Source organism: Triticum aestivum, chromosome 2A (genome assembly GCF_018294505.1).
Source record: "Triticum aestivum cultivar Chinese Spring chromosome 2A, IWGSC CS RefSeq v2.1, whole genome shotgun sequence".
Classification (NCBI taxonomy): domain Eukaryota; kingdom Viridiplantae; phylum Streptophyta; class Magnoliopsida; order Poales; family Poaceae; genus Triticum; species Triticum aestivum.
The window spans coordinates 616,182,606-616,194,843 of NC_057797.1; the positions used below are offsets into that span (position 1 = coordinate 616,182,606).

The following is a 12,238-nucleotide window of genomic DNA, read 5'->3' on the forward strand; positions in this document are numbered from 1 at the left end:
CCATATTGCGAACAATTTTTTTTAAGTCAACAAAATTTGAAAAAAGTGGGCGGTACAGATATTCACATTTTTTAAAAGTGGGCGCTACAGTGCATCAGACGCTGCACTGTCGCTCTATTACTACAATGTAGGTCAGGGGCAAAATTGTCTTTTCACCTTTCACTTGACGGTCAACTAACAGTCAAACTAGCCATAGTGGCATATCTGTACGCCGTGCAAATTTTCGATGGCATATTTGACAGGAAAATTGGCAATGGCAGATGGAGGTACGGGCAAGTTTTGAATGACATATATGGAATTCATCCAATATACAAACATATGTGCATATGTGGGTGGAAAGGAATGAACAGGAGCATGAGATGGACGGAATTGGTGGATTTCTACATTTGAGACACGCGTCGCTTTCGAACTCGATACCCCGCGATGCGTCCAACGCCCCAGAGGCCCGCGGCGACGTCGACGCACGATTTTAAAACCTCTGCCCGCACACAGCTTGCATGACTCGACCGTCTTCCTCAGTCTCATAGAGGATGCTAGAATTAGGCTGATTCAGAAGCAGTAGAAATGTAGAATGTTATGCTGAAGAGAGAAAACAGTACGTCCTAGTATGTCTTACGACGTTATATTCCTCCTTTTGTTTTCATGCAGTAACTTGTTTTTACTAGCCACTGTCAGTCCAGTCTGATTGAACGGCGTGAAAATGAAAATGAGATGACATGACTCTGACAGTATGTACTCCCACTGTAATGAAATATAAGAGCGTTTAGATCACTTTACGAAAGGAGTATCACAAATTTTCAAACAAAAAACAAGTAGATTTTTGTATAAGGGTTTGTCTACATCATATCTACTCCCTTCGTTCTAAATTACTCCTCACAGAAGTAGATGTATCTAGAACTACAATACATCTAGATACATCCATACCTGCGACAAGTAATTCGAAACGGAGGGAGTAGATGTGTTTCAGCAAAGCTGTTTGTATAATCCCGACTACTCCAGGTACATACGTGCGGACGACGTAACGCAGAGCGCCAAGTAAGATCCACTTGGTTGTAGGGCGATAATCCTGGCCGTTGCCAATAATTGGACGGCATGGTAGCTGTGGCTGTCTGCCCTCACCAGCAAAGCATCTTCTGTTCCTGTCCATTTCCCTGCTAAGTCCAATGCTATATGCTTTGGACAGTTGCCTTATATTCAACAGTTAGAGGATTTAGTTGCTCAGCTGTTAGAATCTTTGGTTTAGTTATTTAGGTTCCTGTAGCATCCGATCGCAAACGGTTTGACAGCTTCGAATTTTTATGATTTTCTTTCACGAGGATGACGGAGTTTCTGTGGCGGCAAGATAGAAAATGAGAAACGCCGGCAGGACATGGCATAGCAACAAATTTTGTGTAGGAAATGAGTCCTATGTACCTGTGGAGAATCTCCGTCCATCTTTATTAGTCCCCTATATAATTTATGCTCAATTTTGATCAAAGATCTAACTGACAAAATGATAATGCATGCCAATATAAATTATATTGTTGGATTCGTATTTGAACGTAGTTTTTAATGATATAACTTTTTATGATATGCATGAACATTTTGTTAGTTAAATTTATGATTAAAATTTGACACAGATTACAATAAAGACTAATAAACCAGTACGAAGGTAGTAGTAGCTACGACTACTGTGGCTTTCCCGAAAACGCGTGTAGCGAAAATTTCAATCAACGAGACACGCTCGAGGTAGTATATGTGACCAAGACATGTATACACTGACAAGTGTACTTGGACTGGTGTAAGAAGACAGAATACGAGGATTTGCAGTACGGCACGGGGTCGGTTCTGCTCGACACTGCAAATCATGAATTAGACAATATAAAATCAAATAAAAACAACAATACATATGAAAGCTAAATGTTTTAACATCGTATAATAAAATTATTATCTCAAAAACAACAAATGTTCCAATCCAAATAACAAATGGTTCAAAAAGTATTACAATAACAAATTGTCTGAAATTAAAAAATGTTCAAATCGCACATGAAAACAATAGATCAAATTAATAAAATGAGAGTCTACTGCTTATACAATTGCTATTGATGCTTAATGAGATCATTGCGGAGCTGCTGGTGTTTGTCATGGTCTTCAATCTGCCGGTAGGTCTAAATAAATGCATTGATTTCAATAGGTTTCTGGTAGACTTGACATGGCTACCAATATTGTCACAGAAAGACTCCAAGTTTAAATCTCTCTCATTCTCGGTGATCATATTGTGTAGAATTATACATGCAGTTATGGTATTTGAGAGGGATTTCTTATCCCAAAAGCAAGCAGGACCTCAAACAGTGGCAAACCGAGCTTGCAACACATCAAATGCCCTTTCAATATCTTTTCGGTGTGCTTCTTGTGCTTGGGCAAAAAAATAGTTTGCTTTTCGCCTACCAACTTACTAATTTTCTTCACAAATGTTGCCCGGCAAGGATAAATACCGCCGGCAAGATAATACCCATGGTATAATCATATTTATTGACCGCGTAGTTGCAAGCCAAAGCATTTTCACCAGTAAACTGCGCAAAAAGTTGTGGCCTATGCAATACACTGATATTAATGAGAGACCCCGGTAACCCAAAGAAGCAATGCCAAATCGACAAGTCATGTGAAAAAATGGCTTCGAGTACAATAGTTGGTTTGCATTGATATCCGGTGTACTGCCTAGCCCAAGGCTTTGGATAGTTCTTCCAGTTCCAACGCGTGCAATCCACATTCCCAAGCATGCCCACTGTCCTCTTGCTTCGTTCATCGCCATTTTTTTGTCCTCATTAGGAGCTCGGGGGTACTCGGGACCAAATATCCGGATTAATGTCTTTGCAAATACCCGCACTAAGCCATCCCTAAGAATTTGTGTGGTCATTATTAATTTTTTGAAAAAAAAATCTTCACAACGTACAGTGTTTATAACCTATTTTTCTCTGAAGCTGTGGGGTAAGAGGACTTGGCAAATTTGAACCCTCAAACACCCACAGATGCGGTCGAGCGTGTTCACGGACACTTAGTGGTCAAGCCTTAAATTTCCCTTCTCACAACCGGTCACCTCAATTAGCATACCTCGAATCCATACAAACTCATGCAACTACGTAAACGACGCATTACACATATTGTCCGGCTACTACAACATAAGATGCCATTGGATTACCAAAATTTGGCATGTTTGGCTGTGGTGGAGGAGATTATCCACGGCTGCCCTTGCCCTTCCCGGTGTCATTGTCGTCCTTCTCGCGAAAGTACCGGTCGAAGACGCAGTTGGGATCGAGCCGGATCTACTCGTCGCCGTCGCTGTCCGACCCGCTGTCCTCCCTCTCCTCCTTGGGTGGTAGTCCGACCATGCCACAGACCGCCTGATTCTGCTATCGGGTGATGGCTTTTCCTCCTCTGCGGCCACCCACGCCGCCGCATCAGCCGCCTCCGCCGACACCATGTCGACAGCGAGGCGGGCCTCCGTCGCCCTTATCCTTTCCTCCCCACGGCGGGCACACCGACCCGGTGATGCGGAAGGGAAGATTTGAAGGCTCCATCGGGCATGCCCACGGAGTGCCATTCCGGAGAAGGACAGAGATCGCCGGGCGGCAGTTTGGGTGACGGAGTGGAGTGGAGTGAAGTGGCTAGGGTTTGATTTGATGAAAGGATGAAGAGGAATATATGTGGGGTCAGATGGGCCAGCGTGGTCCAATTCCGATGTGGCGGACACTCTCGGACGCCCCGTAACAGCCACATATTTGGGCTGGATATGAAGTTTGCCAGCTAACCCGGACGTTGAGTCCCATTTAAGTGACCTCTCAATGATCGGGCCATCCGTCCGGATGTTTTAAGACGAGTTTAGGGTGCCCTACATTGTAGATGCTCTAAGGCCAACTCCACCGCGCGACCCCATCCTGTCCGGCCCCGTCCGTTTGGGGTAAAACGGACAAATCGGACGGCCCAGCGCGGGGGAGCAAACGGACTTTTGTCCGTTCTGTGTCCGCTTTCGACCCATCCGCGGCCCAAGTTTGCGCCGCTTTTGGGGTGAAACGGGCGCCACGCGGACACGCGGGCCATCCGCGCGTGTCCTCCCCTGGCCCACCCATCGATGGCATAGGGCGGGCCTTTTTCTATCCGCCCCCTCCCTCCCTCCGGCCGCACCCCCCCTCCACTCTTCCCCACTCTTCCCCTCGCTGCCGCCGCCGCTACCATTGCAGCCATGCAGTTCGGACGCGCGCTCGCCCAGCCCCTTCCCCTTGGCACCACCGAGCTACCCAACCACGGCCACCTGGTTTGTGCACCCGCCGACCGAATTTGGGGCGGATCCAGTTGGTCTTGAGTTCGCCCGGCTGTGGGAGGCCGGACCGCGCCATGGGCTGGTCGGGCACCTCGCCGGAAGGCCCTGGCAGGGCCGCCAGGCCACATGCAGGCAGTGGCTCCTCCTCTAGCCGCTCGGATCTGCACTGTCGGTGGTCCGCCGGCAGATACACGAATGACGGTCGGCCGGGCTCGGTACTTGCCCAAAAACTCGTCTGCGCACTGTTGCCACTCATTAAGTGCGACCAATGTCCAAGGATGGTCGTGCGCCGTGTGTCTACAACTCCGGAACACCCCGGATGGGTGTTCATCAAGTGCTTAAACGGTGGGGTATGTGCTCTTTTTAGCTTTGGTTTGTGCTCTAGATTTAACTAGTTGTGCTAACTTTAAATTTTATTGTGTAGCATGGATGCAAGTTTTGGTATTGGGAAGAAGAGTACATTGATATATTGATAGAGCGAAATTTAGTACATGTTTTCGTGTACTTTTAACTAGCATAGAGGCTGTAAATAAGACAAGTGCACTTGTTGCTAGATTAGAGGCTAGACACGAGACTAGGTGTGAGGAAGCAACATCGACTTCTGGCTTGAAGAAGAAAGGAGGATGACAGATCGAGCCTCCTCCACAGATCAACAATGAGTGCATCGAGAAGGCCCTAACCCAACTCAAGGGAGCAGTTATGGAAGTTGTGTATCTTCTAAAATGTATTCTTATGGTTTTTGTTTTCTTTGGTCTTACTTTACTAGTCGATGTATTTTTCTTGTACCAAAAATTAATGATGAAAAAAAGTGAAGGACTTGTAAAGAAAAATGTACGCGGACAGGATGCGGCCGGGATGCGTCTGCACGCTGAGCGCACGGCCACCTCATTCCAAAACAGGCCCGGACACGACTCCATTACCCTAACCAAACGAACAGAATTCGGACCAAACGAACGTCTGCTTGAAATCGCGTGATGGAGTTGGCCTAACACGTACTCCTACATAGAAACTCCGTTGAGCACAGGGCTACCGCGAGGACGAAACCGCGGATTACCCCGATACGTCGGCCACCGCCCAAAAACCCGTGCAATTTCCGGTGCTGGAAGTAGGAGTACTACTCAGGTACGAGTACACCTGTCGACCGCCCGCAACATACGGCCACATGCAGCCGCGCCGCGCGTGCCCAGGTTCCGCGGGAAACGGCCGTAACGGCCAGGTCTGGTCGGTCCTTCCTTGCCATCCACGCCCAGTCGGCAGCTGCAGCAGGACGGGCGCGTCAAGGCAATCACAGCTGGGGACGCCACAATGAAAGCTCCACGGATCGCCCAACGCCAGCCAATTGTCTAGTCGGTGAGTCAGCCAGTTTTCACGAAAAGGAGAGCTACGGACTGCTGTGGCAGCACTAGAAAACAATGTGAGCCGCAATTTCCGGCAAGAAAAAAGCCGAGCACCAACCGTCTGATTCCACCTCCTCCCGTAGATGATTTCGTGTGCCTGCGGTCCGTAAGTGTAGCATCGCTGGTCAGCCAGTGCCTTTAAATCCATCGCCGATATTATATGGTTTAATTAAGAAAAAGTTGCAAGGAAAGAAAGAAACCGGCACCCATGGTCCTCCTCCGTCCTCGCACTCCTCATCCCATGTCACCGTCCACCTTGACGCCGGCCGGTGGTACACCACACCACGTGCGCCGCCCGCTCCCGCCACGCGTAGCGCCGTAGGCCACAGGGAGGGGAGCCGGCCGGCTGGGCGATGCTGTGAAAAACAGTCTGAACTGCAAAGCGCCGCGGCGATGCCGTTGGCGCGCGCGGACGCGCACCGGCCGTCGCGCTAGCCGCGCGCGCTCGCGAGCTGGCTCACGGGATTCGCGCGCTCCGCCCGCTGGCGGGTCACCGCGCAAGCGCAATCGCGCTGGGATGCACCGCGCTGGCCGCGGGGTCGATCGAGCATCGAGGGCCCCTGGCCTGCTCCCCGCCATGCGCCATGTCGCCGTCACGTACCGCTCATGGGTTTCGTGCCCGGTCCAGTTTTGCAACGCTCGCTTGCGACACGCACTATGTGACCTCAGCCACTCCATCCGGATATGGACACCCGCTTATTTCCCCACCTACCCCTTCCAAGCTCGGGTATTTTCGGACTAGTAGCTGCTACGTACTACTACCTCCTTTCAGAATTATTTATCTTGAATATGAATGTATCTAAAACTAAAATATATCTAGATACATTTATTTCTGCAACAAGTAATTCCGAACAAAGGGAGTAGTTGTCAGACAGAACCATGCTTGTCTCATCTCAAACTAAAAAAAGGCGTAGTAAAAACCATGCAAACTGGACTGATTCGAGATGGATTGATGTGCACAGTTCTGTGCACGCGAGACGTGATAACTTCAGATTTCGAGAGCAAACTTTGCCGTGAATATAGCTAGACGACGACGCTGCCAAGCTATGCATCGACCGCATATCACTTCACCCCATACTGTCATGCCGAAGCCGGCAGCACCACCCAACCTACCAACTACAGCAAGATTGTACATACTCCCTTCGGTCCTTTTTACTCTGCATATAAAAATTATTTGAACTTGAATTTCATAAAGTTTGATCATATTTATATGAAAAAATATCACCATCTACCATGCTAAAGTTATACAATATGAAAATTTAAGTCATGACACATTTACTGATATTGATTTCATATTATGAATGTTGGTATTTTTTTCATAAAATTGGTCAAATTTTACGAAGCTTGACTTTAGACAAATTTTATATGCAAACTAAAAAGGACCGAGGGAGTATGATATTGCCATCCGGGGCTATAAAACCGGGCCTGGACCGGGGAAGCAGGCAGGAGCCCAGTTGCCCAATTCAGCGGAATCCGAGGCCCTCTTCCGTGAGAAACACGCCGTCCCCCCATTGGCAGGCTGCTGCTGCTCCAGTGCTCCTGAAAATACACTCTACCACGTCGCCCCGCGCCAGCTCCGGCTTTGTCCAGACACCGCACGTCGACACAATCCGATCGATAGTCCAGCCAGCCATTCATCCGCTGCCGTCCTCGATCTCTGCTCTTATTAGTACGCCCCCACCCTCTCCCTCTCCCACAGTCCCGCGACACCAACAGCTGCGCCAACAGCAACAGCCCAGCTAAGCCCAGCTCGCCCACCACCAGACGTACCACGTACAGAGAGCTAGCAGCACCATCCATGGCCGCCGAGGAGCCCAAGAAGGTGGAGGTGGAGGCGGCGCCGGAGCCGGAGGCCGTCCCTGCCGCGGAGCCCGAGGCCCCCGCCAAGGACGTCACCGAGGAGAAGGCCGTCATCCCGGCGCCCGAGCCGGCCGCCGAGGAGGAGAAGCCCCCCGCCGATGACTCCAAGGCCCTCGTCGTCGTCGAGAGTGAGTCACCCGCCGCTTGCTTTCCGCTGTTTCTTGCTCCCGTTTCAGTCAAATTTGCTCTTGTTTCGGCATGGTTGAATGATGGAAAGAGGGGTGGGCGTGCTACGACTAGGATCTAGTAGGAGCGAGCAACTTTCTCCTCTGTGTTATTACTAGGAGATGAACAGTAGTGGTAGTACTAGGCTGTGGTACCCATGATCCTGGGATATTATTTGCCTTGCTTTTTCTTTCCCTTCCTCTCCTCACTTTTCCTGGCATGACATGATTATTGCTCCCGTTGTAACACCTAGCCTAGAGTATGATTAATTCGATAATTTTAGTTACGTGTTAGCTGCAATTGTTATTTGGTTTGTGGTTTGGCCACTTTGGGACGCTTTCGCCTATGTTATTCTTCCCTGAATTGCCTGCTTGCGAAATATATCAACACTTGGTTGGTGCCGCAAACAGCTCTGACAAATATCCCAAATGTTTGTCTGAATTTTTTTCCTAAGTTCTAAATGATTTTGTTATGAAAAAGCAGTGGATTCAACCATGGTGCCGCAGATTTTTTTTTTCGAACCTGAAGTGCTGCTGAGTTTTGGATGAAACAGAATAGAGAGCGTCTTAGGACAACATAGATAGGTGATGCTGGCCATGTGTAGCTTCACTGAAAATATGTCTGCCAAAATATTTTGGGTTGGAACTGAGAAAAGATAGTTATTGGAACTTTCCTGAATTCCTCACTCCCCCATATCCCTTTGTCCTCTCACTCCATCTGCTCTCCCTTCTCTCTTCCTCCCACCCTTATCCATCCCAATTTCCTTTTTTGGAGGAATCTCAGCTTCACTTTAACACCCTAGAAAGTGTCCAAAATGGTGTGCTCAGGGAAAAGGAACCAAACAGAAACAAAAGCCACATGAAGTTAGTGTTGCACTAGTAGTTGGTTTAGAACAGATAAAACCAGTAGGCGCGCACTCACTAACCGAGGAATCATGCTACAAAAAACAACTCTCATATCTTCTTTTGGTAGGAATAAAGCTATTGTATTTAAGAATGACATATTGTAGTTTGGGACAGGCAGGCAGTTGCTTTCTGTTGCTGCTCTAAGTCATCATAGATGATAGATGCACTACTATGCTATAAATGTTCACTAGTTCAGTTGCTTGCATAGTTGGAAAAGATCGTTCGGTTTTTCTGTTGCTGCTCTAAGTCATCATAGATGATAGATGCACTACCATGTCTATAGGTTGATCCCATGGAAATTCAACATATGGTGGGACCGTATTACTGTTATGAAATGGATAAACATGAAGTAAGTATACCTGTCTATGATAGTTCTTCTCTGGTTTGGCACTCAATCACAGCATGCTCCCCTACCCTCGAAAAAACCAAACACAATGCGAGTAAATAGCAAAATTGGAAGAAACTGCAGGGCTAATTAGCGACAAGCTTTTAACCATACTAGCAAGATGCCCGTGCGCTGCACGGAACATCAAGATGCATTTGTATGAGTAGTTTATCTTGTGAGAGAAAAGGATGAACGAGGAAAAGCCTTATTTGCAAATGTGGATAGGGGTGTGGGTATCTTTTTGCAAAATTGCCATAGTTTCCTTCCTATCCGTCAGATATAAATCGGACGGCCTATATTGTAGGATGGCAGGCACACCATCATCACCAACTCTGTTTTTTATAAGAGTAGAGACTAGTAAGTTTGCACCTAGTAGTCCTCAGAATTATGACCATGCTGGAGTGTGAGTCAAGGATATTCATAAAACTGTGCATTGGATGCGGAAAGTTTAGTGTATGATGACATTGTTAGCCATTCCTTTATCCAGAAGGACTGTAAGTAGCTTTCTATCCTACTCTGTTTGCGTTTGTGGATGGACAAGTTCAGATAATAAGGTAAGTCCTATACAAGTCATCATCATATAAGATCTTAGTAGCGATGGACGCGATGGAAGTTAACTTCTCAAGTATGGATTACGTAATGCTCGCGACACGAGTGGGTATTAAAAATCAGTTAACATTGTGCAGACATATGCTAGCTTCTTGCTGCTTAATTACTCGCATATCAAATAATAACGCATCAACTCTGGCTCATAAGATACTTCTACATTTTCTGCTTACCAGAGGTTGCAGATGAACCTGTTGCTGAGAAACCCACAGACGAGAAGGCTGCACACGGCGGCTCAAATGACAGAGGTAATTACTGAATAATTTGACTTCTCCTCTTATCATAGAGTACAACTATGCTAACAAACTACCTGAAAACTCGCTATGCAGACCTCGCTCTTGCAAGGGTGGAAAGTGAGAAGAGGAACTCTTTAATTAAAGCATGGGAGGAGAATGAGAAGACAAAGGCTGAGAACAAGTATATTACTCCTATTCATATTCATCCATTCATAAATTAGCTAGTATGCTTTTTTAATTGTATGGTAGATTTATCACTAATCTGTTATTTTGGATGTGCATGTACATATCTCAAAGGGGCCCTTTAGCCACTTTAATGGTTTCAACTAGGAAACAGAACCTATATAAAGCTTCATCTTAGTAATATGTCTAGTCTTACTCCTAGATACTGAGGATATGTCAACCTGTCTAATTCAAACAATAACAAGAACACCTACAGCGCAACTACCAACAGATATCATGAAAGAAGCTATGTCATTTTGAAGAAAATGAAGAAGTTGTATACTTATAAGTAAACTATGTTGTTTATGTTGTTGAATACATTCATTAATATAAAATTTTCGCATCAATGTCACAGGGCTACTAAAAAGGTATCCGCTATTCTCTCATGGGAGAACACCAAGAAAGCAAACATAGAAGCTCAACTGAAGAAGATTGAGGTACTTTCATCGTTACCATTCTTTGCATATTATTACATCAAAGGATGAAACCCATTACTGTACAGTTGTGAATATCCATCTGCAATTCTGAACATTGCGCTCTCTCTTGGTATGCCATCCCGCAAACTAAATCTTGTAACTGCGCACACATTCAGGAGCAATTGGAAAAGAAGAAGGCGGAATACGCCGAGAAGATGAAGAACAAGGCGGCAATGATTCACAAGGAGGCCGAAGAGAAGAGAGCGATGGTCGAGGCAAAGAAAGGGGAGGAACTCCTCAAGGCCGAGGAGATGGCCGCCAAGTACCGCGCCACCGGCAACTCTCCCAAGAAAGTCATGGGATGCTTCGGGGCCTGAAGCAAAAACGTTCCTGTTTCACAAATGGAGCAAGAGTGAATGAAGTGTTGATCTGTGCTTGCTTGCTTCCTTCCTTGTTTCTTTCATCCCTCCCAAGTGTGTAGTGTGCCTCGTGTGTAAAGTCTGCCGTCTCTGTATATACACATTGCTCCCAGGACAGGTGCTCGGTTGTGTACATCTTTGATGCTTGACAAGCAACATTCTTATGTGTAGTTAAGAAAGTCACATTTGTTACTATTGTTGACATTAAAGCAGTCGCTTTTTGGTTTCATCCTGGTGCTGATGTTGTTTTCTCCCGCTGCTCTGGTTGAATCCATTCCGTTTGCACCTATAAGGCTATATGGCTATCATGTTGATTTCATCAGGCGGGAACAAACTTGTTGTGAATTACATCAATTTGGGATAACTGAAAAACAGTTTATTAAATGGGCAGTATTGTTCAGTACTAGACGAACAAGTACCGTCAACAAAATCGGTCGCATAATTGGGTAGATGATGCATTCGAATTTATACAACGACGTGATGTCTCGCGGGGCGACGCATGGGGCGGCATCGGGGCCGTTGCCGGGGATCACCGCCGCCGCCCCTACCGGCGGGAGGAAGCACGTGGGCGCCCGGTTCTGGGCCTTGGCCGAGGAAGGCGCCGGCGACTCCGACGATGACGATGGTGACTCGGACGGCGGGCCGGCGGGTGTGCCGCCCCACTTCTTCCGACGCGATTTGCGAAGCCCTTAGGATGGGGGTATTCCGAGGACGAGGTGGCTCTGCTTGTGGATCAGGCGATTCCTTCCGACGATCCGTCGAGGCTAGGTCAGCGGGCGGAAGACAAGATCGAGATCGTCCGACGCATTGTTCATCGACGGACGGCAGCCACGGCGATCCGGCCTTGGAAGGGGCCACTACCTAAGGCCAGTCTACCGAAACCGATTTTGTCAGATTTTTTACGGAAGATTCGTGGAAGGTTGTGACGAGGAAGAAGAAACGGCGGCCGCCGACGGCACAGGCGCCGGTGGTCGACCAAGCAGGTGTGATCCGGGCAACACGGATCGAGCGTTTGAATTGCTTGCTGGGCCACGAGGGACTAGCGGTGGCTGAGCGTGGGCCGTCGGCCCAGTGTGAGCGTTCCGAGGATGGGCCGGGACTAGCTGGGTTTGTGGCCCAGGCAAAACCGGTGCCTATTCCCCGCGACGTCTTTCTCAAAAAAAAAAAAAATTCCCCGCGACGTAGAGCCTGCATGCACGAGCGAGAACCTGAGTCGTATTCCTCGGCCGTCGCTTAGGGTTCGTCGATGTGCTGTTCCCGGTTTCCCCTCGTGCTCGACGGGACGAGCGGCGCGCATACCCCCGCTAGCGGCGTGCATGGCGGGCCGCGG

The 12,238-nt window shown here is 47.8% G+C and overlaps 1 protein-coding gene across 1 annotated transcript; it reads left to right on the forward strand.

Annotated features, from left to right (window-relative positions):
- The first annotated feature begins 7,152 nt into the window (after positions 1-7,152).
- On the forward strand, positions 7,153-11,137 carry LOC123189787 (remorin). The gene is made up of 5 exons (XM_044602276.1): positions 7,153-7,682; positions 9,792-9,863; positions 9,945-10,032; positions 10,429-10,510; positions 10,666-11,137. The coding sequence occupies exons 1-5, from the start codon at positions 7,493-7,495 to the stop codon at positions 10,864-10,866; spliced, it is 633 nt and encodes a 210-aa protein (XP_044458211.1). The 5' UTR covers positions 7,153-7,492; the 3' UTR covers positions 10,867-11,137.
- The last annotated feature ends 1,101 nt before the right edge of the window (positions 11,138-12,238 follow it).

Coding starts and splice junctions, on each gene's coding strand:
- LOC123189787 (XM_044602276.1), top strand. CDS start 7,493: ATGGCCGCCGAGGAGCCCAAGAAGGTGGAGGTGGAGGCGGCGCCGGAG. Junction 7,683..9,791: donor GGCCCTCGTCGTCGTCGAGA/GTGAGTCACCCG, acceptor TCTGCTTACCAG/AGGTTGCAGATGAACCTGTT. Junction 9,864..9,944: donor CGGCGGCTCAAATGACAGAG/GTAATTACTGAA, acceptor CTCGCTATGCAG/ACCTCGCTCTTGCAAGGGTG.